Source organism: Wasmannia auropunctata, unplaced genomic scaffold (genome assembly GCF_000956235.1).
Source record: "Wasmannia auropunctata unplaced genomic scaffold, wasmannia.A_1.0 LD334880.1, whole genome shotgun sequence".
Lineage (NCBI taxonomy): Eukaryota > Metazoa > Arthropoda > Insecta > Hymenoptera > Formicidae > Wasmannia > Wasmannia auropunctata.
The window spans coordinates 563,136-590,344 of NW_012028010.1; the positions used below are offsets into that span (position 1 = coordinate 563,136).

The 27,209-nt window shown below is 40.4% G+C and overlaps 3 protein-coding genes across 3 annotated transcripts; 1 reads left to right on the forward strand and 2 right to left on the reverse strand.

Moving 5' to 3' along the window:
• Positions 1 to 686: 686 nt before the first annotated feature.
• On the reverse strand, positions 687 to 11,176 carry LOC105457910. The gene is made up of 18 exons (XM_011702852.1): positions 10,179 to 11,176; positions 9,959 to 10,085; positions 9,521 to 9,741; positions 9,020 to 9,237; positions 8,575 to 8,870; positions 8,376 to 8,479; positions 8,091 to 8,292; positions 7,202 to 7,744; positions 6,744 to 6,935; positions 6,401 to 6,616; positions 4,904 to 6,138; positions 3,729 to 4,413; positions 3,261 to 3,481; positions 2,287 to 2,932; positions 1,936 to 2,186; positions 1,541 to 1,745; positions 1,293 to 1,372; positions 687 to 1,115 (listed from the first exon to the last, which is right to left on the reverse strand). Exons 1-18 carry the CDS (start codon positions 10,197 to 10,199, stop codon positions 975 to 977), a joined length of 5,604 nt encoding a protein of 1,867 aa, XP_011701154.1. The 5' UTR covers positions 10,200 to 11,176; the 3' UTR covers positions 687 to 974.
• A 2,341-nt stretch (positions 11,177 to 13,517) lies between these two features.
• LOC105457909 (guanine nucleotide-binding protein G(i) subunit alpha) lies at positions 13,518 to 19,620 on the forward strand. The gene is made up of 4 exons (XM_011702851.1): positions 13,518 to 14,021; positions 16,888 to 17,072; positions 17,402 to 17,688; positions 17,919 to 19,620. Exons 1-4 carry the CDS (start codon positions 13,736 to 13,738, stop codon positions 18,394 to 18,396), a joined length of 1,236 nt encoding a protein of 411 aa, XP_011701153.1. The 5' UTR covers positions 13,518 to 13,735; the 3' UTR covers positions 18,397 to 19,620.
• Positions 19,621 to 19,675: 55 nt separating this feature from the next.
• LOC105457911 (synaptojanin-1) lies at positions 19,676 to 26,987 on the reverse strand. Its single transcript, XM_011702853.1, has 7 exons — positions 26,502 to 26,987; positions 25,604 to 25,958; positions 25,268 to 25,432; positions 23,956 to 25,010; positions 23,247 to 23,821; positions 22,939 to 23,113; positions 19,676 to 22,859 (listed from the first exon to the last, which is right to left on the reverse strand). The coding sequence occupies exons 1-7, from the start codon at positions 26,626 to 26,628 to the stop codon at positions 21,826 to 21,828; spliced, it is 3,486 nt and encodes a 1,161-aa protein (XP_011701155.1). The 5' UTR covers positions 26,629 to 26,987; the 3' UTR covers positions 19,676 to 21,825.
• Positions 26,988 to 27,209: the final 222 nt, after the last annotated feature.

Sequence of the window (27,209 nt, forward strand, 5' to 3'; positions counted from 1 at the left end):
GTTCCCTCTGACAGGACAGAATTGCTTGAATTTTACGGTGACAGTGGTACGTCGTTTTGTCGAAGGTATGTGCAAAAACCCAATCGAAGCGTATAGAAAAAATATCAACAAATTTTCTGGAAATGTTCCAATGTGTATATTGCATCACTATATATATTTGCATCCGTTTTTCGTACGGCGTCTTCCCTTGATTGAGACTGCATTCATGCAGTATTTCGATAAGAGCAATAATGTTAAAATCTGCACTGCCTCCGAATTCAAATAATAACATTGCTCTTATGGAAACACTGCGCGAGTGCAATCTCAAAGGAAAACACCAGTAGTATCGCATTAATATATTACAAAATTATATGTATTATTATATGGAAAGGTATAATAATGGTTTGAAATTCGAGGTCGTCTTTATAGTGTTCAAGCATGAAATCTGCTGCGCTTGTTTAAATTCGTGTTAAATTCTATCTGTAAGATAAATAAAATATTGATATAATTTGACACTATTATATATAAAATATTAAGAAAGTATAACTATATATATTAATAAGATTATGTATCAATAAGTCTCAAGGTTATAATTTTTTATCTAACAATTATAGTTAGATTTTATCGAACAAAATTTATTTGCAAATGCTTTCAGTAACATATATATATATATATATATTTGTGTGGAATATATCAACAAGAAACCATACAATTCAATAAATGCATTGATTATTATTGATTAATTAATTAAATGCAATAATTAATATATTATTTAAAAATAACAATAACATAATTTTTTAACAATAACAAAAAAGTAAGAATAAACATTATCGTAAGAGTAATCATTATCGTGTTATAGTCTATAGATCAGTCAATTAAATAGTGTGACTTTTTATATTAATTTATAATAAATACTGTATAACAGATATAAATGTTTATCTGTGGGGGTGTACAACAAAAATTGACTTTATGCCGATCTTTAAATATTCATCACATTAATGTGGTCCTTGTTTTACAATCCGGAAGATTATGTTGTTGCCATCTGTGCCAGCCAGAATATAATGACGGTTTGCATAGTAGAATGGCATCATCGTTTGTAAGCCGTTTACGACGTGTTGCATTTTCATTTGGAATTTCTGAAAATATAATTGCGGTTACGCGTACGATAGTTAATCTTAAAATTATTTCGTATCATTGCATTTTGTAAGAAATTTTCTGATAATAGAGAGATAGAGAGAGAAAGAGATTGAAGGAGAGAGAATTTATTCCTTTTGTTTCTGAATAAGACAGAGAAAGATAGTATAGATTTTTACCCCGGCAAACATATATTCGTAAATATAAAATTGTCCACTCTGCGTCGTAATAATCACAAACACATCGCTATTGCCAAAATCTGCAGGAGAAAATAAAATTTATATACGTTATCACATCATTAAATCATGGCAAAAATCTCAATCGTAATAATAATCATAAATTGCAAATTGCGATGCTTTGCAGAAACGTGATGTAAATATATGTCTTCTAATTATATTAATTTATTATTTTCGATAATCATACGTACCATCAGTGTAGAAGTACTCAATCCCGTTAATCTGATGCATATGAAAAATGCTTTGATAACTATAAAAATTTCGAGATTCGGGGTCGTATTTGTAAATGTTCACGGCGTTCGTATCAGGATTATCTAGCAAAATGAAATAATCCTTTTCCTGCGACAGACTTTTTACGTAACGGCTTCTGCTTGCGAACGTCCTCAGCTGTTCGAACTGCATTCGAAGAGATAGAAAAGTTTTTATTTTACAAGAAAAGATGAAATTAATTTTTGTTTTAAGTATTTTAATTAAATTTATATTTTATATGATTTTTATATTGTATATATTTATAGTTTTAAAATACTTTCATGTTTTATAAAGGGTTGTAAAATCGTTCTATCATGATTATTGATAATTATTGTACCTTTTGTGTTATTGGATCGAATTTGTACAATGAAGATTTTGAGGATTCGCCGAAACAGCCGATGAGGAGAAATATTTCGTGATGCTCGATCTTGAAGATCTGGATGGCCCAAGCACCATCCGTAGGAATTTCTTGAACTAATTCTGGACTGGCTGTGTTTCTCAGCGAATGAACTCTATAAACCAAGGAATTTGTCTGATGCGTTGCGCGTGCTTTATCGTAATATATCGCCAGAACTACGTATACATTGCCTGCAAATTAAACATTACAATAATTTTTGGGAATCTCATTAACGCATTATCCGAACATTTTTTAATTTTAATGACAAATTCTTTAGCGTGTCGCGTTTACCGTCGTGCTTAAAAATCTTGGCGTCTTTCAAGTATCCTGTTATATTACGAAAAACGTATTCGCGATGCATTTCAAGATTTTTGGACCACGTCACGGAAATCACTGTGTGCTCTGGCTTGGTTCCTATTTGGATGCATTCTTTGCTGCTTGAGACAGTAGTCGTTATGAGGTTTACGTCGAACATCTCGTCCGGATCGTGAAAATTCTTCACGATCTTCCAATTCACTTGCCACTTTCGCATTTCTTCAGTTCTGTTTGCGCCGGCCTTATTAACGAGTTCAACCACAGACTGACGCGTACACGAACAGTTGTTTAACATCAGCCAGCAAACTCTTCCGGGTTGCTCGCTGTACATGTTCAATCTGATCGTGCTCTCATTGAAATACACTACGTCGATCTTACTGACGTTGGTTCCGGGTACCTCCAGATCCTCTTCCTCCTCAAGATAGAGAAAGACATTGCGCAGAGTTTCGGATATCATCGAGCTACGTTCGATGTTATGCTCGATTATTTGCCAATGTTTCTCCAAGCTCTCAAGAGTTTCATTTATCTGCTCTTCTGAATTGTTGTCGATAGAATTCAGATCCACGTTGTTCACCAAACCGGAAGTACTTAAATTTTGGATCCGAACGTCCGCCTTGAAAATCTGGTGGAAGAGATAATTAAAGAAATGTGAGCCATGCATAAATTACAAATGCAATACAAATTTTTTTAAGGAATAGTTTCTTTTCGATGCATATATAAATTTTTGTTGAACATCACGAAGATAAAAGATTTTAAATTACAGCATTAAAATCAATTCAAGCCATGGCAATTTGAGGCAAATACTTATAAAATATTCAAGCCAATTTTGACATTTAAGAATTAAAGTTAACGCTTATTATTTAATGCTGTAATTTAAAATCTTTTATCTTTGCAGATTTTTCTTTTATCTCATAGAATTTTAATGATTTTTTTTTAAATATTGTACTAACAAGATCACCAAAGATATCGACATCTTCGTCAGTGTTTTGTACACCGTTGTTATATTCTTTCATTATATCGATATTGTTAATTCGTGGGGCAACAACGTCTCCATCGACTATTAAATCTTCTTTGAAAGTCTTTATGCCATTTATGATTTGCACCTCGTCAACATCGTTTAGGACGAAATCAGATGGATCAATCCCATTAATTTTGCCTATTTTCGCATTGCCTAAAACACGGCGAATAAGAAAATGTCAGATTTTTCCTAAATGATTCTACAAATAAAACTGTAGTCAAAACTTTCATTTTTTTTTTTCTTAAAAGGACGAAAACAATTTTGTCGCAAACTCGTGAAATAATAAGTTCTGTGAAGATTGTCATGTTTTTTTTCGACATTTTTTAAATTCAAATAAAAGACGATGTCATCGAATTATTTTAAATAAATTTAATTCAGATAATTGTTGCCAATCATTTACCTGTTACTGTAACGATACCATTAAATCTCACGTCGCACGAGATGTCGTGATCTCCGCTGAGGGTGACACGATTCTTTACAAACTTGTCGAAGTCTATCGTGTCCAAATTTTGCAGATTCACATCGCCTAGCACCTCAAGTTCCTCGAAGTGGATATCCGGGATAACTTCGTCAATACGGATCGCCGCGTTGACAGACGCGTTGAGATCGGCGTCGTTCACATAAAGCTTCTCCACCGTAACGTCCGCGAGGAACGTCAACGGACCCATAATCGTTTCTTCGCGATTTTGCCTAACGACAGAATCATTGAACTCGAGGATATTCACGTCGTTGATCTTGGCAATACCCAGATCGCCGTTCACCGTCAAACTGTCCGCGATGAAGTCTTCCTCGAAGTACTTCGTTCCGTTGATCTCGATGCGTTCTCCATAGTCGATCACAGCGTCCGATATTACATCTTCAATTTCCTTGATTTCTTTGTAATTACCGCTGACCGCCCACGCGCGAACGTCCTTCGCAAAGATCGCTTTTCCCGTAATAACTTGATTCGTATCTTTGGTCACGGCGTTATTTAACAGATAAGAGATGGAGTGAGGACTGGTCGATGGCGTCTCCCAGGAAATATTTCCGTGCACTTCCAATAGATCGATATTTCTTGCGGGAATGTACAACAAGCTATCGTATAACTACAAAACAAAACGAAAAAAACAGATTATTTTTCTTGCAAAATATCGACTAAAAGAATGATAAGATTGTATGATAAAGTTAGTGGTTGTGTATCGAAGGTATTAATTAATTTTTGATTAAAAGTATATATATATATACCTATATATATATATATATATATATATATGTATATATGTATATATAAGTTTTAAATACAGCATTTATATATAATAAATGTAGCTTTAAAGATATTTTAGCAATTTTTAAAATAATTTTAAATAATTTTTGTGATACTTAAAAATAAACGAAAAAATGTTTTAAAGACATCTTAAATAATTTCTATCTAATAATTATACTTAATTAGATTTTCTATATCCTCGCTTTAGATATACTTCAAGATTATAATTCAGGAGAAAACCACGAATTCCTAATTCACGATTAACATTCGTTAAATTAATCGATATGACAAGTTAGATCAAGGTATTAAGATAATTTTTTTGCTTTTACTACCTCGCATACATTGCGTCCATTCATCTTTAGTATATTCACGTCGCCCTTGACGAATAGATCGGTGAACGTTACGTTTTCCGTGATTGTCAGAGGCCCGTCCACCCACATCAGCTGTGAAGCGTTTCGTTTATTAATGAAATCCGTAATTGTGACGTTGTCGGAGGTGACGACGTGAGCAGAAAAGTTTCCTGTTATCGTTTGCTCCTTCGATTTCGAGAGAATACTAGCGGTCCAATCGTTAAAGTTCCGTCCATGAAGAGATTTCAGCGTTATATTCTGAACGACCAAGTGCTCGATTTTCCTCTTCGATTTTATCTCGATGTCACTCCATGAATTCCACAGATCTTCCAAGAAGCTGTCGACCGATCGCCCGTCCACTTGATCGACTATCAGATTCTCCACCGTTAAGTCACCGTCGACGACGATTTCATTCGGATCGTAATTCGCCATATTCCTCAATTGCGTCAGATTCATCTCGATCCCGTTCAATCTCTCCACTTCCAGGTTACGTACGTGGAACTCTGGCACCTTCAGGAATGCCAGTTGATGATCGTCGTCGACGTGAAGCCCGTCCTCGAAGATGACCTCGCGATGATTGAGAAGACGAACGTCGAGATTGTCGACGAGCACGCGACGCGCTTGAACAGTTGGAAATTCCACGGTTCCCGATGAGAAATTCACAGGCCTCTCGTTCATGATGTCGTCCACCCTGATGCCATTGAAAGTCAGAGTAAGGATATCTTTCGCTCGGAGAGTTTGCACGTGTAACATCTCTCGGATCGTTATTGAATTTGGTTCAACTTCGAAGAAACTGCTTTTGCCCTCGTTCTCGTTGGAAAATTGTTCGACGTGGAAGTCCTCGAAGCGCAGATTACTGAAATCGCTTGGTATCTCCTCCATTGTGGTATACAGAAAGTCACTTTCCGCAAAACCGTTGAGATATTTCGTATCGAGTTTGTCGATGGTGATGCCGGCCTCCAGGGTGATCTTTTCCGTGATCGTCTGATCGGTGGATTTTGTCCAGTGTCGATCAAACATGTCGCTCACGTTTACCGGGACATCCTCCACAAAGAGTTCCGCTGCGTTCTCGACCTTGATATTCTGAATGTGCAGATCACCCAGAATCGTGACGTTTTGATAGATCTGAAGCCGCTCGTCGGGTATTTTTATCATAGAGTCGTTCATGTCGATCACGAGTTCCTCGATGACGTTAAGTTTCGCCAGTTTTAATTTGCCTTCAAGAAATTAAAATACATGAACATATGGAATATAATATTATATTGATATCGCGGTAAAGAAAAATTTTTGAGGAAAAGTTGATTTGAAAATTATTCTAACGCATACTTAGATTATTTTAGTGAATTAAATAATTGCCCTTGTATTATATTGTTATATTAATAATATATTGTTAGTTATATCATTTATAATTATTAATTATTAAAATTATAATCGTTGTAAACTGTTACAATTGACAGGTCAAACTGACTAAAGAATTACCCTTAATAACGTTCTCGCGTGACTTTCGCGCGGCTTCTTCAACTGGCACCCCATTAATCGTTTCCGCGTACAGATTTTCAATGTGCAACGTTTCCACATAGAGATCATCGAAGCTCTGATTTGTCATTGTTGTCATGAGTTTATCGGCGGGAACACCGTTCACCATCCGCGCCGTAAGGTTCGTAACTTGCAGCGAGTTCTCATACGTAATTGTACCTGTGATAAAATATGTACCATGAAAATGCAACTAACTATTGATTTAATTGAAACCTGTCACCAATCGTTTTTTCATCGATTTTTGCACGGTTAAAGACAGTTAAGAATAATAAACTTATTACTCAACCTTTGATATTCTGGTTGCGGTTAATGATGAACAAGTCATCGATCAACTGATCGATGATTATTCCGTTCAGGCTTTTAATCTTCAACTTCGGTACTGTTAAATCGGAACTCACTATAACGGTGTCGTTTGTATACTCGAAGGAGCTGTTTGCAATGGCAGACGCGATCCCTTCGTCACTTCGTAACAGCCAATCTGTAGAGGCATCACTTGTACAAATCGATATGCATAAAAAGATATACGATAGAACTCGACATTTATTCGAACATGTCGGGAGAAAAAACAGTTCCCGCGATAACCGGGATGATTATAAAATTTCGATAATAAAACCTCAGTTATGAGTTCATATATTTGGAACTAACAATGAGCACAAACTTGTTTGTACAAATGGAATGCGGATAAACAAAATTTTAATACCGTATCGCATTGCAGAAGCTACGTGCAGTTTTTATCAAACTTACGTTCGGGCGCTATTCCACAGAGAGACTCAACTTCGAGATTGTGTACAATGAGATTTTTCGTGCGTAACGGATGCGTGAAGTGTTGTTCACCCTCTGGGAGGATCGTCTTTCCCGATTGCATGTCCACGTCGTTGACGAAATTCACGTGCATTTGGTCGATCTCCAATTCCTCCAAATGTAGATCGTTAGCTACAATCTTTTCCTTCAACATATCCGCAATCTCCCTCGTCTCTTGCTGCGTCTTTGACTGTTTTGCCTGAACGGCGTCGTGGACACTGCGCTCGAGCTCGTCCAGAGCTTTCGCAATCTGATGAGGTGGCAGGATGTCCTCTTCGGTCGCAATCTCTATGGTGTCAACCATGCCGGATCGCAAGGTCAAACTGTCGAAATTCACTGGTTCTGAGACTGTCAAATTTTCCGCAGCTGGTAAGAGAAACTTCCAGGACGCTTCAGCTTCTTTTACGGCCGGCATTCTCGCTTGTAGTGTTTCAATCAGATCCGATAAGCATTTTCTTGTTGCATCGGTATCTTCCACGTTGCTATCTAAAATAGAAGTTTTATTTTGAATTTTTTGAAATTCATCAGGCTTGATACGATTTCATTGATATGAAAAAAAAATACTTATAAAACATCTAACTTGACATTATATATATAAATGCAAAAGAATTAATAAGAGAAATTTGAAAATGTTTCGTAGACAATATATATATACGTATATATAGTTCTACATGTTCCACAGAAAATTCATCATTCTTATTAATAAAGATTATTAATATTCTTATAATAAAAAAAAGTAATACAATAACGAGATAATAATATATGTACGATTCTTTTTAAAATAGTCGCTCCTTCATGATGAATGAAAAAGTAATCAATAATAATTATTTACCTATTGATACCGAAGTCATCTCAGCCTCCCATTGTTCCACCCAATATATGTTCTTTTCATCCACAAGGATCAATGTTACATTCATCATATGTTCGTTCAACGAGACCGTCATATCGACTATCTTCTGATTATCCTTAAAACGTTTAATATTCTCGCTCTTCCACTCGGACGTACTATGAAATTTGTACAGCTGGACGACATTCTGTAAAAATCATTTGTCGCATTATTACCATATCACACTTCAATTGTTCAGTTTACTTTAATATGGAGCGATTTTGTGCTCACATCGTGCGCCACAACTACGAAAGTATCGCCGTCCATGTGAAAAATTCTTATCAGGCTATACGGTTTGATGTCGGGAAGGCTGAACCAATCCAGCAATTCTCCCCCTGAAAACAGTACATTTCAGGAAATGAACTACTCAAAAGAGAGAGAAAAAAAGAAAAAATAAAATAAGGAGAGCGACTTTATCGAATGCACCAACCATCCCAGCAGAGCACGTCGCTCGGTCCTAAGTCATTTATCATCAGGATGAAGTTGAAGTCTCCGTGGACATAGTGATGCACCGACGTGGGACGTGCGGTAGACAGGAACTGTATTCTCTCGATATTGTTATCCTTGAACTCGTACACGTCGGAACCGATCCACGGGTTTGCGGTGTAGCTCTGGGCGAACACGATGATCGCCGATTGCTGGTGCATGAACGCGGTGACCGATATCGCGCCAGTCGTCGTCACTTCGCGGACGATATCCATGTACGTGCCGGACCATCGGTAGATCCTGCAATTTAATGGGACTGTGAGAAAGGTAAAAATTAAAATAAAAAAAGGAATATTTATCGATGCATTTGCTTTTACCGTATATTTCAGGAAGTTTATTTAAATTTATTATTAATCTGTCTATCTCAAAGATAAGCTGATGAAACTCACACGGACGGTATGGGAAATTTGTCGGCGTTGTTAGCGATGATCAGATAGAGTTGAGAGGCTTGTGCGAAAAATTTAGCGTCTACGGGGATTCCTTTGTATCCTATGTATCCTATGGTGTGGCGAAACCGCAACGGGTGATTCGATTTTGCCGTGTAAAGTCTGCACAGACCGTGATCGTAACACACTAGCAGGTAGTTGGTGTCCTCCCATACGGTGCTCTGCGATATATCATAATCGGCGTAATTCGTTTACAATGATTTGTAAGTAAAATTAATTATTATATACATATCAAAAAATGCTATATATAAAAATATTTATATTGCAATATATAATATATTTTATAATACATAATTTCATAATATTAAATTTTATGATACATTTTATATTATATTTTATAATATAATATAAAAAATAGAGTTTTATATTATCAGAGCAATATTTTCTATGAGAGACTTTCGAAGATCGAGATTATTGATGTCATTAGAGAGGTGATTTGTGTACCCTGACAAACTTAACGACGGACTCGTCTTTGATCCGATAAATTTCGCGTAACGTGTCATAAGTCTCATTCCAGGATGTTACGTTGAGAGAGGGTAACATCATGCGATTGCCGTCGAGGACGAATACCCCATCGAACATATCGATTGTGAACGGCTGATGATCGCTCGTTATAGGTACCCGCCATGATCTGTCCCAGTGTACTCTGTACGATTTTTCTTGCACTGTAAACAAAATGTTTGCTACCTTATCTCTCGATAAAAAAATATATATTTCTATCCGAGATCTAAATATATTATTATTATATTTATTATATAATATTTAATTGGCAAAAAAAATTGGAAACTATCGAACTCTTAACACGATCAGTTTGGAGATATTCTTTCGAAAGAAAAAAAGATATATGTAATATTTGTCGTTAAAATAATAATATAGACTTACCCGGCGAAGTCTCTTGGATGTGAATCTTGATGAATTCTATCTTGGACTGCCGTAGTTTTTCGTTCAGATATTCGTTCAGATCTGTTGCGTACACGGAAAGTAACAGTAGAGAGACATAACTCGCCAGCTGTAATATCACAGATATTAGAATCGAAGAAACGTAATTGTGTTTTAACGGCGATTCGTTTGCATTTACACCGGAAATAATAACAGTACTCACGAATAGTAAGAGGTGTTTCATGGTTTTGTGATTTTGATAACGGATACCGCCGCCGTATACCGAATCCGTTCACGGCAAAGGCCGCGCGAACATTAAGAAATTTTCGGAAACAGTTCGTATGATATTCGGGTGACCTTCTTCATGCCTCGCGCGTATGAGAATAAGCGAGTACGAATATACGGTAAATGTAAATAGACGTGTATTCGTGGAATCAATATTATGAAGCACGGGAATATAAATATGAATGTATTCCCATTTTGAATTTAACAACACGTATAGCATCTTGCGAGCAAGGTAGAAGATAACGTGTGTTACATAAAGAAACAAGTGCAATCATCATGTATTTTAATTATTTTTCGGAAATTGAAATAAATTAACAAATATAATACAAAATAAGATAAGAATTTTTTATAAAATTTGTGACAATCTGCTTTCAAAAAGGAGCATAAAGAATTTTAAGATGTATATCTCGCGCATAAAATTAAACTCAAACTAATAAAAAATATTATGATTCAAGTAATTTGAAAAGGAGCATAAAGAATTTTAAGATGTATATCTAGCGCATAAAATTAAACTCAAATTAATAAAAAAATATTATGATTCAAGTAATTTGAAGTAAAGAATATGCAATATATATATATTGGCGTATGCATGTTCGTGCATATCTCGGCCAAATCCATCGATATTCTGTACAGTGTTTATTACAAGTTTTATTGGAGAACAAATATTTGATACAAGACCTAGTTTGATATTATATATAATATATTATATTGCAAATTCGAATTTGAAAGATTCAGAATAAACTAAAAACTAAATTTTTACAATGTATCATGTTAATAATGCCAAATAAGTGTAATATTATATTGACGTACCACGTTCCAGACTTAAAACTTTTTTATATACTGTTGACAATTTCCTCATTAAATCATGTAAAAATTTCAGATAAAAATAAAATTCTAGATTTAGCAATTTCCTATTACATAACAAGGTACACGTGATAAAATCTATTATAAATTTTGTCAATAAAACAGGCTACAAATTTTATTTTAATCCTATATTTTATAGGATTTGATATATTTAATTATTGTCGTATAAGAAGAATTGTTCTGTAATTGCTGTTGCAGAATGCAGCAGAAATACAGAAGCAGAAAAGGGAATTTATTATATCTGCTTCTTTTAATACTAGCTGATACCAATAAGTTGGACACATAGATCTCACTCTGTATTACGAAAAGAAGAAAAAGAAAAAGAAAAAGAAGATAACGTATTTGTTACACAGACGTAGATTATTATCAGAAATAGATTAAAATTTACTAAATGCAAATTTAATTCTTTCTGCCGTTAGTCTGCTGTCATGTTGTACCAGCAAGCTCTCGGCCAGCAAGATATAAATTTAATGCGGATACGCCAATTAACATCAATAATTATTTGTTAGCAATTACCAATTGAATGCTGCTAATCCACTGGCGTATTACGTAAATAATTTGCTTACTGGGCATATCTGCATTCGGCGCGTGAATCTTTAGATATAAACTGTGTTTCAAAATTCACTGCTACATAATTATGTTAGGGCCTATCCAGACAAACTTGCATAACTAATGCATATAATCATATGCATAAAGAAAATTATCCAATCGCATTTTTATAATAAAAACGAATGCAAAGTGCGATTGGATAATTTTCTTTGTGTATATGATTATGCAGCTAATGCAAATTTGTCTGGATAAGCTTTTACTTTACATTACGTGCGCTATAGATTCTCAACATTGGCAGTCAATTTTGGAACACAGTTTACATAGAGAAGATATAAAAAACAAGTTTGATATAGATTTTGCTTTTGCGCTGCGATACGATTATTATTTTCATTATTTTAATTCTGCGTTACATTCGCTTCGATTCAGAGGAAAATGGATAAAGCAATATTATTTCAATCGCAGCCATATTAAATGCATGTCGGTAGTCTTGCGGGAAACATCGAAGGCAAAATAGATGTTATATATAAAAAACAGATTCTCATTTTTTAGACTGATCATAAAGCATCGATAGAAGAGAAAATTTGTATTTCTTTTTAATTTGCTTAATTAATAATTGCAAGTAGGATAGTGTTTACGGTTCGTTTGTTCCTACATTTTCTGACATTTTTGTACTTAAAATAAAATAGATACATTTCTCACGTTTTGAATTGCAAACTAGAAAGAAAAGAAAGATCATGAAAATGATCGTGAAAACAAACTGCAATGTAAAAACAAAATGACACGGAATAACTTATGTAGAACGCAGCAAGAATTCCATTGGGTTTGAATGCATTTGAATTTGCCTTCGATCAAAACAAAATAATTAAGCAAGACATATATACGTTTCATTCTCTTAACCCTCCAACTTTTAGTGTTTAAGATGATTTTATCGCGCGAGTTCCAGTGACAAAAGTTAGAGTTCCTCCATATGTTTAATAATTCTATAAAAATATTTCGCAAAAGACTCTATATATACATACGCGGTTATGTGACAATTACGTCACGCTATCGAGTTGACGTCGAGCGACAAAATCATCTTAATCACCAGAATAATATAAATCCGACGATAAGAAATATTCTTCGACGAGCAGCGTAAAGAATGCTTTTTCAAAAATCAAAAGCGATTTAAATTTCCGCGCTTGCGCGCGCTAGGGGAACGGTGCCGCGGTCACCAGCGCGTTTCGAACGCTACGCACGGTGGCGCGCATGCGCACTGGCCCAGCGGCGAGCGGCGTCGCGCGCTCCGATTGGCCGGGCGGTCGGTGCGCGATCAGTGCGATGCGACGCGGCGACGAACGGCGAATCGCGGGCGCGGTCTCGAACGCGGCAGTGGCCTGTACTTGACTACTTCGGGTGAACCGTCGACGGTCCGGACCACTGTGCCACTGTGCCGCCGTGCAAGTGCGCGCCGCCGCGTTCCGTTACCGAAGCGGAGATCGGAACGGTCGGATTGTCTCTCCTGTCTCCTGGCGCCGGTCTCTCCTCGGATCTTTCCTACCTCCCTCCCTCCCTCCCGCCCTCCCTTCCCCCGGTCCGTGTCGTCCGCGCCGAGTCTCGTCCGGTTTTCGTTTTCGTTTTCATCCGAGACGACGAGCGCCGGAGTTCCCGTCCGTCGCCGCGGGTACTCGCGGACGCCGGCGCGCCGGGAACGCGACGCCGCGAGAACGCGGCAGCGCGCAGCTGCGTGTGCGACCCGCCGAGAGAGAGAGAGAGAGAGATACGCGAGAGTAGAGTACACGCGCGCGCTCGCGCGTGCCACATATAAACGCGTGCGCTTGTAAAGTGCGTGCGTGCGTGCGTGCGTGAGTGAGTTGGGTATGTGTACGCGTGCATGGGCGCGCGCGCGCGACAGTGAGTGAGTGAGTGAGTGATTCGAGACCGTCGTCGGGCGCTCGCGTTCCGTGTATATGTGAGCGCGACCGCGTGCGGGCGGTTCCCACACTACGTGCAACAAGTGTCAGGAGGCGACGGCGGCGGCGGCGGTGACGGTGTTTGGTAGCGGTCGTTGGAACTGTGCGGTGCTGTACACGGAATAACGTGCGTATGCGCGCATGGTGCTGCTGTTGCTGGTGCATCGGTGGTGCGTGCGACAGGATTTGCTCGATCGACGGATCGGCACCCATCAATCGTCTGCAGTTTCGTTATCGTCACGACCCATCGTCACGACGACGTGCTGAGAAGGAGACCGTCACCGGCGAGGGCGCGGGGATGGGCTGCGCCGTGAGCACCACCGGCGAGAAGGAGGCCGCCGAGCGATCCAAGAAGATCGACAAGGACCTCCGCGCTGATGGCGAGCGCGCCGCCAGCGAGGTCAAGCTCCTGCTGCTCGGTAAATGCCCCGCTTCTCGTATACCTATACGATAACCCTCCTCCCCCCCCGGTATTCTCTCGAATTGTATAATGTATTCCTCCTCGCGGGTCCACCGCGAATGTCCTCCGCGTAGCTAACGTGCGCGAGCGCGTAACAATTAGTTCCCGAAACACAATAGATGTGTAGTAATAAGCCCTTAAGCCATAAGAAATTGACCAATCGTAATCCATTATTCTCTTCAAATTCAATTGCGATTGGTCCATTTTTTACGGCTTACAACACTTATTGTGTTTCGGGACTTGGGATATGTATCGTATCGTGACGAGAACTTCCGGCCGCGCTTCCACCGATCGTCGTCACTCCGGGTCCTCGCGGATTTTCGGTGGATCCGGTCGTCTCCGCGGAGGACGACGGAGTAGACTTGCATCCCCTGCTCCTATCATTCGACGGCGCGCCTATACACCGATCTCTTTCTCCCTTCGTTCCTTCTCTCTTCCTCCGTCCCTCTTTCCGTCTCGTAACGTCGTCTTGTCTCGTATCGCGCGTGTATCGGACACACACCACGCACCCGCCGTACGCTCCCAAAGGCGCCGCGTTAGCTGCATCATGCAGAATCACGCCTGCTTCGAGCGCGCTGCTGCGCTTCCGCGCTTCTTCCTCCCTGGAATTACGAAACGCTATTAGGAGGAGTATTATTATTAGATCCTATTTAGCGTTTCGTCATCGTTCCCCGATATACTGCGACGTATTATCCTCAAGAGAAGACATGGTGTTTTCAAGAAAATGAAGTCGTAACATATGACTTTCCGCAGATAATGTCAATATACCGATTCATTAACAACCGGTCGTAATCATATAAGGCTGCGTTCCAAAAACTTTACTCGGGTATAACTTTAATCTACAGTTTACGTGATGTAAGCTATAGAGTTTTGGTTAATCGAGTGAAGTTTTGAAACGTGGCCCAAGAGGATCGGATCCGCGAAGAGCCGCGATCGATCTATCGGTGGGATTTCATCTCTTCCAATCCCGCGTGGATCCGCTCGCTTTCGGTTCCTTGCCTTGGAGACATTTTCTCCTCTTTCTCCTTTCAGAGTCTCCCGGAGAGATCCTTTGGATAAGGTGAAAAGAGAGAATCGCGCCGAGAATGAAGCTTCCTTAGCGATTTCCTTCCCATTTCTCCCTGGAATTTTACGTATAGTCTACGAGTAGAGAGCGGAGCCAGCATGAGCTCTACAGGTGTCAGGGAGCAAGAGAAGGAACTTGAAACGCAGCGGTTGACGTTGCGCTGCGTCTAATCCACGGGCGACGACGAGGCGCCTTTCCTATGCGTCTCGCGACACGGCGCCTTTCGGTTAACGCGCTCTCGATCGCGCGAACGACGGGCGTCCCTCTTTCTTCGCGAGGCGCTTCCCGCGGTGACGTGCGCGTGTATCACGTTTCGCGTTCCTTCTGTACGGTAGAGCATAGACACACGGCCACGAAATTGCGGTACGCCGCACCGTATGCTTTAATCGCGGTCCCGTTCTCTCGTCCGCCGAAAAAACCGCGAGCTGTTTGCTGCCATGTGAATTCTCTTAAAAAAAAAAATACATTTCTGTTTCCTTTTAATAATAGAATTTAATAATAGGAACGTCCTTTTAATAATAGAATTAGTTACATATATTTATTTATCCTACACGGAAAGAATTTCCTTTTAAAATTTATCCTTGTAAAAATCATGTTAATCGTGCGAACAGCATAATATTTCGATAAACTTTACTCTGTGCGCTACAATAAATTTGTTGTAGTATATATTAAAAAAAAAAAATAGTGAAAATTACATAAAATTTGTCGAAATACTATGTTGTCCTACGATTAACATGATTTTCAAGGTAAATTTTAAAATAGAGTTCTCTCCGTGTACTTTTCGATACATTGAAGGATTGAAAATTAATCTCACGCACAGATATATCTGATCAAGAAGTAGAATGGATTTGATTCATTCAAATTGAAGAGCTGGAGTTCGAAAATTGCACGCCGAAAAAATGAATCATTCATTTCCGAATGATTCATTCCTCGGCAAACTCATATCTTTAGGATTTGTGAATTAAATATTTTCCTCCACGTGCGTCCGGTATTGCTACAAAAAGTACTATATTTAATTATGCGAAATTACTTCGATATCTATTATTCGTTATTATCGCCAAACATCGGACGAGTAATATCGATAGTAATATTAAACAACTGGTATTGTTTACAATTGTCTACGTATACGAAAATGTTCGAAACTCTTGACCGAGATAGCGCGATGTGCAGTCGCGGATGTAGAACGTGTGCACATTATTACGGGAAACTTGAATCATCGGCCGCGTGTGAATCACGATATTACGTCTCTCCGAGATCGCACGGAGTTATCTTCGTCTCGCTTATAGGGAAAAAAAAAACAATATTCTTCCTGGGAGGGAAAAACGGAAGAGTACTGAACAACCGCGATGATTGGCGGGACCGATCAATCGGACGAAACTCATCGGCGAAAGCGCGGATGATTAATCGGTTAATTGGATTCATTACGTATCCGGCGAAGTCTCGAGTGTGAGAGTTTATTTGCATAGACTCGCATTGATTCGAAAATAGCCTGCAAATCATTACGTTAAATGAATTGCGGCGGTAACAATGCATAGTATGCGATTTTATTGTATCAAGGAAAACTCGCGAACTTCTCGAACTCATCAAAATGAAATGATCGAGCGGTGATACTGCATTTACATTCGATACTGTTCGATATAATAGTATTTAGTACAAGTTCAGTACAATTATATATATAAAATCACTGAACTTATTCATTAAATCCTTGTGTTTGTATTGTTTTACGTGTTTTATACAATTTGCATATCTGAAATTTAAGGTGCTGGGGAGTCCGGCAAGTCCACGATAGTGAAGCAAATGAAAATCATTCACGAGACCGGTTACAGTAAAGAGGAATGCGAGCAATACACCCCAGTGGTATACAGCAACACAATACAAAGTCTAATGACGATAATCAGGGCCATGGGGGACCTTAGAATCGACTTTGCTGAGCCTACCAAGGCGGTAAGTCCGTCGAAACCTTCTGTTAGATCGTTACGAAATATTCATCATTTTCAAAAAGGATTGAATGTGATAATTCGAGTTATGTTTTTTTTCTCTTTTATTTTAAGATAGTCGTCATTATTGTGAATATATTTTTCGTTTAGAAAATAGCTGCTTTCGATTTCATTATGTAAAAAGTAATTTATTCGAAAGAGTAGCTTTTTTATTTACAAAATTTGTGATGACGACAAGACACGTCTAATGACATCATGCATTATTAACTGCACCCTTCGCTAACTTTCTCGTGTCCCACTGGCACATTAGATAATCGACCTTGTTTTGCGTTGTAGGATATGGCGCGACAATTTTTCACCCTAGCATCGGCGGCGGAGGAGGGCGAGCTGACCGGGGAACTAGTGCTATTAATGAAGCGATTATGGCAGGACCCGGGACTGCAGCGCTGTTTTGCGCGTAGCAGGGAATACCAGCTCAACGACTCGGCAGCGTACTACCTTAACGCACTTGACCGTATAACGCAACACAATTACATCCCGACGCAGCAGGATGTTCTGCGAACGCGCGTCAAAACCACCGGAATCGTGGAGACACATTTCTCTTTCAAGGGCTTACACTTTAAGTACGATGCATATCTTACATATCTAAAGATATTTATTTTAATCAAATTATAATATTGAATAAATTATCCCTAAGTACGCGTCGTAAGAAATATTTTAATATACACACATGAAGCCATTGTTTATGTAAATAAGCTATCGCGAAGGCGCTATAATTTTATGTAAACAAATATTTAGTTATAACTAAAAAATTCAAGACAAGGTATATTGTAATATTATTTTCTCTTTGCAGAATGTTCGATGTTGGCGGCCAACGGTCCGAAAGAAAGAAGTGGATACACTGTTTCGAGGGCGTCACCGCGATCATCTTCTGCGTCGCTCTGAGCGGCTATGATCTGGTGTTGGCCGAGGACGAGGAGATGAATCGGATGATAGAGTCGATGAAGCTCTTCGACTCGATTTGCAATAGCAAGTGGTTCGTCGAAACATCGATCATACTGTTCCTGAATAAGAAAGACCTGTTCGAAGAGAAGATCACCAGGAGCCCGCTCACCATCTGCTTCCCGGAGTACAAGGGCGCCAACACTTACGAGGAGTGCGCCTCTTACATTCAGATGAAATTCGAGAATCTGAACAAGAGGAAGGATCAGAAGCAGATCTACACGCACTTTACGTGCGCCACAGATACGTCCAATATACAGTTTGTGTTCGACGCCGTGACCGACGTAATAATCAAGAACAACTTGAGTAATTGCGGATTATTGAGTTAAACATTCCAATACTCGATCAGTAAACTATCGAAAAAGAAAGGATATATCTTAATACGTTGACGACTCGTTGATCTTCGCGAATGCACGGGAGAATGACGAAGAGACTGATTGAAAGTTTCAAGAGAGGCGTATCCGTATAAACACAAATACATATTAATTATGCGAGAATTTTATTCACATACCCACAACACACACACATACACAAAACACACGCAACACACACATTAGGCTCTTGGAATATTTTATCACGGTATCATGTAACTCTACTCGATTTTATAGTCTCTAATGAAATATCCTTTGTAAAAAAAATTTGCGTAAATTTATCCGGTTTTCTAGTACGAATATGTTACTCTTTAACTTATTGATTTTACGTTCGGCGATTAGACAACGAAATATTCTCAAATTACGAAAGAAGTATTCAAATTATTCGGGAGTTTAAATATCAGGCTGAAGCATTTCGCGTTGTCGCTAAGAATATTTTTTTTACGCACTGTTTATAAATGTGTAATTATTTTTTGGAAATTAATTAACATATATGTTGATCAAGTAGTCATATTTTCAAAAGGATTTTAATTCCTTGTAATTATGTTCATTTCTCCTTGTGCGTAGTCATATTTTCGAAAGGATTTTAATTCCTTGTAATTATGTTTATTTTTCCTTGTGAGTTTTTTTTCCAAAAATCGAAAGCAATATTTGCTTTCGTACAGTGCGCAAAAGAAAAAGTGGAAAAAAATTCATAGCAATGTTAAATATATAATACTTACACTTGCTCCCGATTAAAATCAGAAATGTTGCTTTGTTTCTGCTAAATTCTGTATTTAACTATACTAACCAAGAACTAGATAGCTATTAATTTAGTGATATTTCCTTGTATATAATTTATTGCGCTAAAAGTGATTACGTAAGTGAAAACATGTCTGCTCATATTTACTTGCATATTTACTTGCATTATAATGAATAGAAATTCTATATCTTTTGACGGACAACACAGCTCTCTGTGCGTCTTTTTTTTTTACAGTATATATTTATCATTTGAAAGAAAAATTTTTGTACAAGCTTTTCTTTTTTTTTATATATACGTATTAATAAATAATAAAACAACGAGGGATGTTATTATTTCTCGATTCGCCAAACGGACGTAATGACAATGTTAGCATTAGTACACAAGACGAAATCAAATCTTTATACAGTTTAGATCAATAAATGAAATCTCTTCTTTTTTAAGAGCCGATGATTTCTCCGTTCCCGATTTGATCTCTTTATTAGACCACTCAATACATATATACATGTCCAATGTTTTACATCTTGTACAGGTGAGGATCGATCTAATTGATAAAACGCATCAACTACGCACGCAAGCATTAAGAAGTGCGTGTTGCCGAGGTGCAGGACGAAACCCGTATTGTACATGTAATATAGGTGTACGTCGGAAACAATTTTCTCTTTTGTATTGGCTATATTATTTTTGTTATACTAATTTACACGTACGTATACGTCCACTTTCCCGCGATTAGAGCCACCTTTATGTAACTGAACTGGAAGTGATGAAAATTAAGGATTAAATAGGATTATGTACAATTTATAATGGGTATTTTCCAGCAAGGACAATACACTGTGTTGCATCATGTACAATACTTTTTGAAGTGGTTGTAGAACTCTAGGCTCAGTTACTAAGAGTATCAAAATATACAGATTTTTACTTTTATCGTTAGTCATTTATTTGTTAGTATAATAATTAAATAAAAACTACAACACATAATACAACATCAGTTAGTACAACAAGTGTTGTGACATTTTATCTTGAATATTGTTTTTTAATATTTGACCTTGAATATTTGTTTTTTAAAAGAAACCGCCAAAAGAAATTTAAGAAAAAATTCGAAATCTTTATAGATTTGTATCAAAAAATGAACACAGTTATTACTACAGTTAACCATAAAATTTGTTGAAATGTAAATAAGACTGAGACGTTTGTACTTAAGTTTTTACAATGTCGAGCAGTGCGACATTGTATTGCAATTAAAATGCTCCATGTTGAATACATATACATATATATATATATATAGATAGATAGATAGATAGTGTCATACTGCCATATGTCTATCTTGTTGGAAAACACTCATAAATTAACATTTTGACTGCCATATGTATGACATCCAGATTTTTTTTGTGAATTACGTTTATGAATAACGCTTACAGTGAACGAGACAACTTTATTTCCCATTTAATTCGCATTCGTTGTTCACTCCGTAACTAATGTGACAGTCAAAATCGCAGGACATCTGCACTATCTATGCACAATAGAAAACATGGAGAACAAAAATTGCGAGGGTTTAAGAAAAAATATATATAGGTGGGCGTTGGACCCGTTGGGACGGACGTTCTAGAAATTTTTTTAATGGAATGTAAAGTATAGGAACTTTAAAATTAAAGGAAAGAGAGATGTAAACGAAATATAATTACACGATGACCTTAAATTAGTAGAATTAGCCGCTTTCAAGCATCCCGTGCAAGAAAGACGGAAATTCGGGTGGGTAATTTATAAGAGAATATCTTACCTTGCATCTGTGAGAATACTGTTGTGTTTGAGTCTACCCTTTTCTTTCTGTCGCACCGTGCTACACACGATTGAGTGTAAAATTAAGTTTGCGCTCCTCGGAGTCTTGCCGCAGTTTTTGTATTTTTGGTAGTTTTTTACGCTACTAAGATATCGTGAAGACTCCCTAAGCCTTAAAAGTGATTCTAACACTGAGAGTTATACATCTTAGGTTAATTAATATATAATACAAGCAGTGACAACTATAACATTATTACCGCAAGTATTTTTGCCGTTTAAACTCTGATAATTATATTAACGTGTTCGTGATATATCCAATTTTACAACGATTTTTCAACGGGCTTTAAATATACATTTTAAATCTGTGTCACACGTCAACAGTTATAAATCGATTGGAAATCTTCGAACAATAGCCGTTTGTGCCGTTTTTAAACATCTCGGAGCGAAAACAGTGGTTTCCCGCGTCGTCGGCGAGAACAGGTCAACAGGATTATATATTACCACCAACATGGATACGCAAAATATAGTGTTCGATAAGCTCAAGAATGATCTACGAGTACAAATCTACAATTATAATTACGCTCGCGATCGGGGATCGAAAATAACTTGCGATTACGTTCTACTCGTGATAACCACCGATCACTTTCAGAGTAATCGCACAGAGCGGATTCGGGATTTCCTAACTATGCTATGCGCGGATCTGGAACTCAGTTTGGAAGTGAAGACTCGCGAACGACTACTGTCGTCTCGTCGTTTAATCTCATAAATAATCACACGTACTAAGATTAACGCTAAACGTACCGGAAGTCTGGCCTAACAGGATATGCGTCCCATTTATGCGTCCTATCTACTTCGCTTCTCTTTTTTCATTTTTAGTGAGGATTTCTCGCCGGAATGGGCGGCCCACCGGTGGTTCTCGCTGGAACGGGCGGCGGAGCGTTCGGCGGTGGCAGACTCGGTGGTGGGTGTTGCGGAGGCGGCGGGGCTTGCCTGTGCGGCAACGGAGGAGGTACCGAGCTGGGCGGTGGCCTGCTCATTGACTCCTGAGGACCGTCCATACGCGGTAACGGCGGCGGCGGCCGGTTCGGTACGGGATAGCTGGGCGATCCGTCAAGTATCTCCTCGTAGATGGCCGAGTCCGGTGACAGTCTCTCGTCTTGCCGATCATCATCCTCCACCACGTCCGCGACCGGCGGCGTCACCGGGCGCGAAAACTGGCTGGGAATCACGCTGAAGACGCCCGCTCGTGGCACTTGCTTTCGCTCGTGAATTGGACTCTTCGGTGGCTGAGAGGGCCGGCCCGGTGGCGCCGGTCGCGGAGGTGGCATCACGCCGTTCGGGCTGCCTCTGCTGGGGGAGGAAATCGCCGGTCGCTCGGCGATCTCCAGCTGCTCCAATCGTTGCATGGGACTTCTCAATGGCGAGTCCGCCGTGAACTGAGCGACCGTGGTGTTGCTGCAGATCTCGATCTCCTTCTCGATCAGCTGCACCCAGTCGGGCGATTTCAGCGACAGTTTCAACGTCTGGCCGCACACCTGCGTCATGCCCTTCTTCGCCGCGGCCAGGGCGCACTGGCCGTCCCTGAATGTCACCCAGATAGTCTCGCCGACGTAACGTACTAGAATTGCCTCGCCGATATGAGATAGGTCCTGTATCAGCGCGAACATGAGATTGTTATCGAACACGCTGTCCATATCCTCGACGTCCTCCACCGCCTTGACTATTATCGTGCCGTCGGGCGGACCCAGATCCTGTATCACCTCCTTGAACACGCGCTCGCGTTTCTCGGGATCGATACAGTGCACATCTATATCGATCGTCGCGAGTACCGGTCGATGGTCGCTCTGCTTCAATTCCGCCTTGCCGTAATAAACGAGCTTTCCTGGATTCCAATCTGTAGGCGAGTCTGAAATATACATTTTACAAATTGATACAATTATTAATTTATACTTGTTTAAATGATCATGTAGTAGAAAAATACTGACCAATGTCAGGTATTTGTTTCCTGCGCTTCCACAGAACTCTATCCGTCCATGCGGGTGTGCGACACTTCTCGCTGGTGTCGTAATCATCCGAGAACAGATCATATTTATATGTAGGAGCGAAAGTAATGGGTCCTTCTTGGAAGTTCTTAAAGACGTTGCCCTGTTCTTGCTGAACCTTAAAATTAAAAGATTCATAAAAGATATTGTTAGAGAAACCTTTCAATATTACAGCGCGATATAAAATTTTTTTTTTCTATAATTAAATAGTAAAGAAAAAAATTTCTTAAATCAATAATATGTCACAATACCCTCAATTGGTCGTATTGCAGTATCTGGTCGAATTCGTTTTGCTTGATCAATTCCTTCATATCATCCTTGTCCATATCGACTCTGTAGTTGAAGTCACCGCACCAAAACACGTAATCGTGAGTGTTCAGGGTTCTACCCATGGGAAACGTTATCTTCCTCGTGATCTCGGCATAGTCGGCGTTACGTTCGGCCACCTGGGACTGGCCGGCGGCGAAGTGCGCGCACACGAAACAGAAGGACGTGGAGTACAGCACGCATCTGATCGCTGCGGCGCCTTTGTTCCCGGTGGCGCCTCCCAGTCCCGTTTTCACGCAGTCCACCGCCACGTCTCGCAGATACGGCGCATGCACAGGTCGTATGAACAGGTACAGGCAGACGCCGACCAGCTGCTGGTACGTCACGAGGACGTATTCCGTGTCCTTGCACAGTATCTTCTGCAGCTCCTCGGCCCAAGCCTTGGCGTTGTCCGAGCTGGCGGCCATAATATTACTGGCGTTCAGGTCGACGATCTCCTCGAATCCTATCGCGAATATATCTACGGGAACGTTGTCTTGCTGCTGTAGCGATACCAAGGCTGAAAAGAAAATATGAAGATTGGATTATAAAAAGAAATATCTTTCGCGATATATGTATATATAGGGTCATTACAAAATTCTCTTCTCTTTTGTACACTTTATAATGACCCAGCGTTTTTAGAAGGATACTTACACGAAGATTTGCCTGGTCCATCGAATAACCAGTCCGACAGGGATACATCCTTGTAAACCACGCTTCTAAAATGCTTGCCCCCGTTAACGTTGTAAGTACCGATGCTCACCCTGAGGTTCATCGTATTCGTGTACTCGTTATAGCGCTTGCACACCTCCCGCAAGAGATTCGGCGCGGCGTGCAACATGTTGGACGACAACAATAAACGTGCTCTGTCAGCCAGTTCCGTGTTCAACGTTGAGCCTAATAATAAGATATCGATTGCCTCCTGCTTGTTGGAATCCAATAGGTTATTCTGTATCGTTCTAGCTGCCGATCTCGCGCCGTCCATCAGCTTAGAACTGCCCTGGATGGCGCCGGTGCCCGCGTATATCTTGCTGACCTCGTTGCCGTTGTTGATCCACATCTGACGGAACACCTCCTCGAATCTCGAGACCATCTGCTGCTTCTCCATCAGCTTTAGCAGGCCCATCTGTTTGGCCAGCATCTCGAGCGCGAAGAACGTTTGCACGCAGTTCGTTCTGTCCAGACAGTCCAGGCAGTTGGTCCTGATGGTGCCGGTCTGCTCGAGAATCACGGTATTGCCGGCGGCGTAGAACAGCGAGAAGGACTCCAGGTACTTTTCGACTTTTGCCTTTAACTTCGATAGATTCTTCATGTTTCCACCGCGACACTCCTGATGATAGTCGAACAGGACATGCGGCACGTCCTTATGCTCCGACATATTGTGGTGGGTTTGAAACAATTGGCTCAACATCGCTTCTCCCTCTTTGCTGCCGATCAGGCTGGAGCCAAGAAGATTGACGATGACTTGCTGGCCGTACCGCTTCTTGATCATATCCAAATGCCTGTCGAAGGCGGGCGCGGAGGTCTCGAAGCCGCGTGAGATCTTCACTTTGTGGGAGCCGACTTGTACACCAGGTTGCTCCCAGAACAGCGGTACTGAACCCCTCGTCTGAACGTAAGACGTCACTTCGTTGTCTATGTAGATCACCTGTTCCGTCTCCACGAAATTTGCCACGTGTCCATCGTCGTTAGTTCCTCTAACGTTGAATCTAGACAAAAGGTCATTTCTTTTACAGAAACTTTTAGCAGAAGCCTAATAACGGATATACCGCGCATTTTAATCGGGCCATATGTTCCAACAGATTATTATTTTATATTGCAACGCGATACGGATTAGTCATATGTTTCGCACGAGATATATCCGTTATCAAGCACTGATAATTCCTGACATAGCAAACAGAAAATTTATCTTCGAGTATGTATATCATTATGTACTTTTCCATCAAATGAGGAAAAATGATCTTACCTAGTGCCAGCACGTTCGCAGCTTAATCTAGACATGAGCACCGCTCGAGCTTGTCTGTGTCCTACATAGACGGTTCTAATCTCCACACTGCCGCACATTGCTTTCAATAACCACTGACTCGTATCTACGCCGTATCTTAATAGATGAATATGCAACATCCGATTCCTAATTGCAATAATTCACGAGATTAGATATCATTTATCAGAGATTCTTTTTGTCCGTATATCTTTCACGAATAGTGATGTAGTGATACATAATTATACAATTTGAATCTTGAACTTTCTCTGACAAAAGTCTATGTTATGAAAAAGAGTGTCAAAGCTTTATCGTACTGACCAGAAGAATCTATTATCCGTAGTCGTCGATTTGCATCTTCTCTGAGCGCTCAGGGTGATATCGAGCGACTCCTGCCCAGCGGACCAGGAGAAGTAAAATGTCCCGGAGTTCAGGACCTTCCTGACCTCGGACACGCGATCCTCCGCCCCTTGACTGTAGAACAGGGGCACGAAGCTCGACTGCGTTATTCGGAAGACCTCCGACTCGCCGATCTTTCCGACGGAGAAGCATCCGGTAACCAGAACGAGGTACAGCAGAGTGTTCTCGCCCGCGTTCAGCTGCAGAATGCCCAGGCATCCGTACGCGTCCAACAGTTTGGTATACTTCGGCTTTAGGAACTCGTGCTCCTCGGCGGCTGCAAGTGACGTACATCCATGAGAATCCTCGGTTGTCAAAATGACAATACTTTTGTAAATAGTATTTTATTTCACACGACTATGTTGCTGGGCTCTATAAAAGGCGGTTGAAAATGGAAATCGGAATAGGCACTTCAAAATGTATTTCACAAAAATCTAAAAAAATCTCCGAGATGTAAAGCGATGAGCACGGTTTACAGTTCAAGATCGCGTGGTGCAGGAGCAAGACGTTACGTTATAGAACGGACGCTGTGCTCCTATTCGCGTTCCCGTGACTGCGCGCAGCTGTCACAGCTGTAGTACGGTCTGTACAGGTTGCCCTCGCGATATCTATACTTACTTGCGACTCTCTCCTCGCGAGGCGAGGAGTTCTCGCGTCCGCTCAACTTCAAATGTAGGAGGTGGTGTAGGAGGATCACCGGAGGATGTGGGATAGGGATGACGACAGGTCGGCCGTGCGCGCGGCCACGCGCCGGTGTTCGCGATCGCCGGCGAGCGGATCGTCCCTATAGCGCTCCGCTCGACCCGGACCGGTTACTTACAAAGTACCGCGACCGCCTGCGATTCGAAGAGCAGCGTCTCCTTGCGGCCCCGCTGCTCGAGTATGACCGAGTGCGGCTTGGGAGAGTCCAGCTTCTCGTAGACGCGAAAGCCCTTGCCCATCGCCATTGTTGCGTGGCCGTGGTCTCGCTGCTGCAGCGGCGGCGATACGACGACGACGACGACGCTCTACGGAGCCGCGACAGGCCACCGTCTGTCCACAACACGTCGCGCCGCGGCCCGCGACAATCGGACACCGAGACTGCGAGTCCTCACCGTGGCTGGCGCGGCGACTGATAACCACCGCTGCTGTCAACCGTCGCCGTCATCGACGACACGCCAACGAAGACCCGCCAGCTACTGCGGAGACTCCCGCCGCCCGCGTACTCGAAGTAGCGGTTGGAAAATTTGTCCAACGCCCTCTCAAGAAATATATTGCAGGATCGCATCTGGGCGATCGTCTGAAAACCTTCGTTATGATTGATACCCAAATAGGTATGTCCAAAAGAAATTAGCGATTGTTCCCCAGCACAGATTATAATTACAATATTGCAGCAACAATATAATACTTTTGCAATGTAACTAGAATGTTACAATGTTGCAGGAAACATTGCAGTTATAATTTGTGTTTGTTTCGAAGCTGAATATATATATCTGTCAATTTGATCGCTAGATATTATATATATTATAAACAGCGTGTAAAAAAAATT

What these genes read in the sequence shown, in the direction of transcription:
- LOC105457911 (XM_011702853.1), bottom strand. Translation starts at nt 26,628, where the DNA reads ATGGCGATGGGCAAGGGCTTTCGCGTCTACGAGAAGCTGGACTCTCCC. An exon ending in ACGGATAATAGATTCTTCTG is followed by an intron (nt 25,433 to 25,603) that starts GTCAGTACGATA and finishes TATTGCAATTAG; the next exon opens with GAATCGGATGTTGCATATTC. An exon ending in TGCAATACGACCAATTGAGG is followed by an intron (nt 23,114 to 23,246) that starts GTATTGTGACAT and finishes TTTAATTTTAAG; the next exon opens with GTTCAGCAAGAACAGGGCAA.
- LOC105457909 (XM_011702851.1), top strand. Translation starts at nt 13,736, where the DNA reads ATGCGCGCATGGTGCTGCTGTTGCTGGTGCATCGGTGGTGCGTGCGAC. An exon ending in TTGCTGAGCCTACCAAGGCG is followed by an intron (nt 17,073 to 17,401) that starts GTAAGTCCGTCG and finishes TTTGCGTTGTAG; the next exon opens with GATATGGCGCGACAATTTTT. An exon ending in TTCAAGGGCTTACACTTTAA is followed by an intron (nt 17,689 to 17,918) that starts GTACGATGCATA and finishes TTCTCTTTGCAG; the next exon opens with AATGTTCGATGTTGGCGGCC.
- LOC105457910 (XM_011702852.1), bottom strand. Translation starts at nt 10,199, where the DNA reads ATGAAACACCTCTTACTATTC. An exon ending in TCGTAGTTGTGGCGCACGAT is followed by an intron (nt 8,293 to 8,375) that starts GTGAGCACAAAA and finishes TGATTTTTACAG; the next exon opens with AATGTCGTCCAGCTGTACAA. An exon ending in TCGATCCAATAACACAAAAG is followed by an intron (nt 1,746 to 1,935) that starts GTACAATAATTA and finishes CTTCGAATGCAG; the next exon opens with TTCGAACAGCTGAGGACGTT.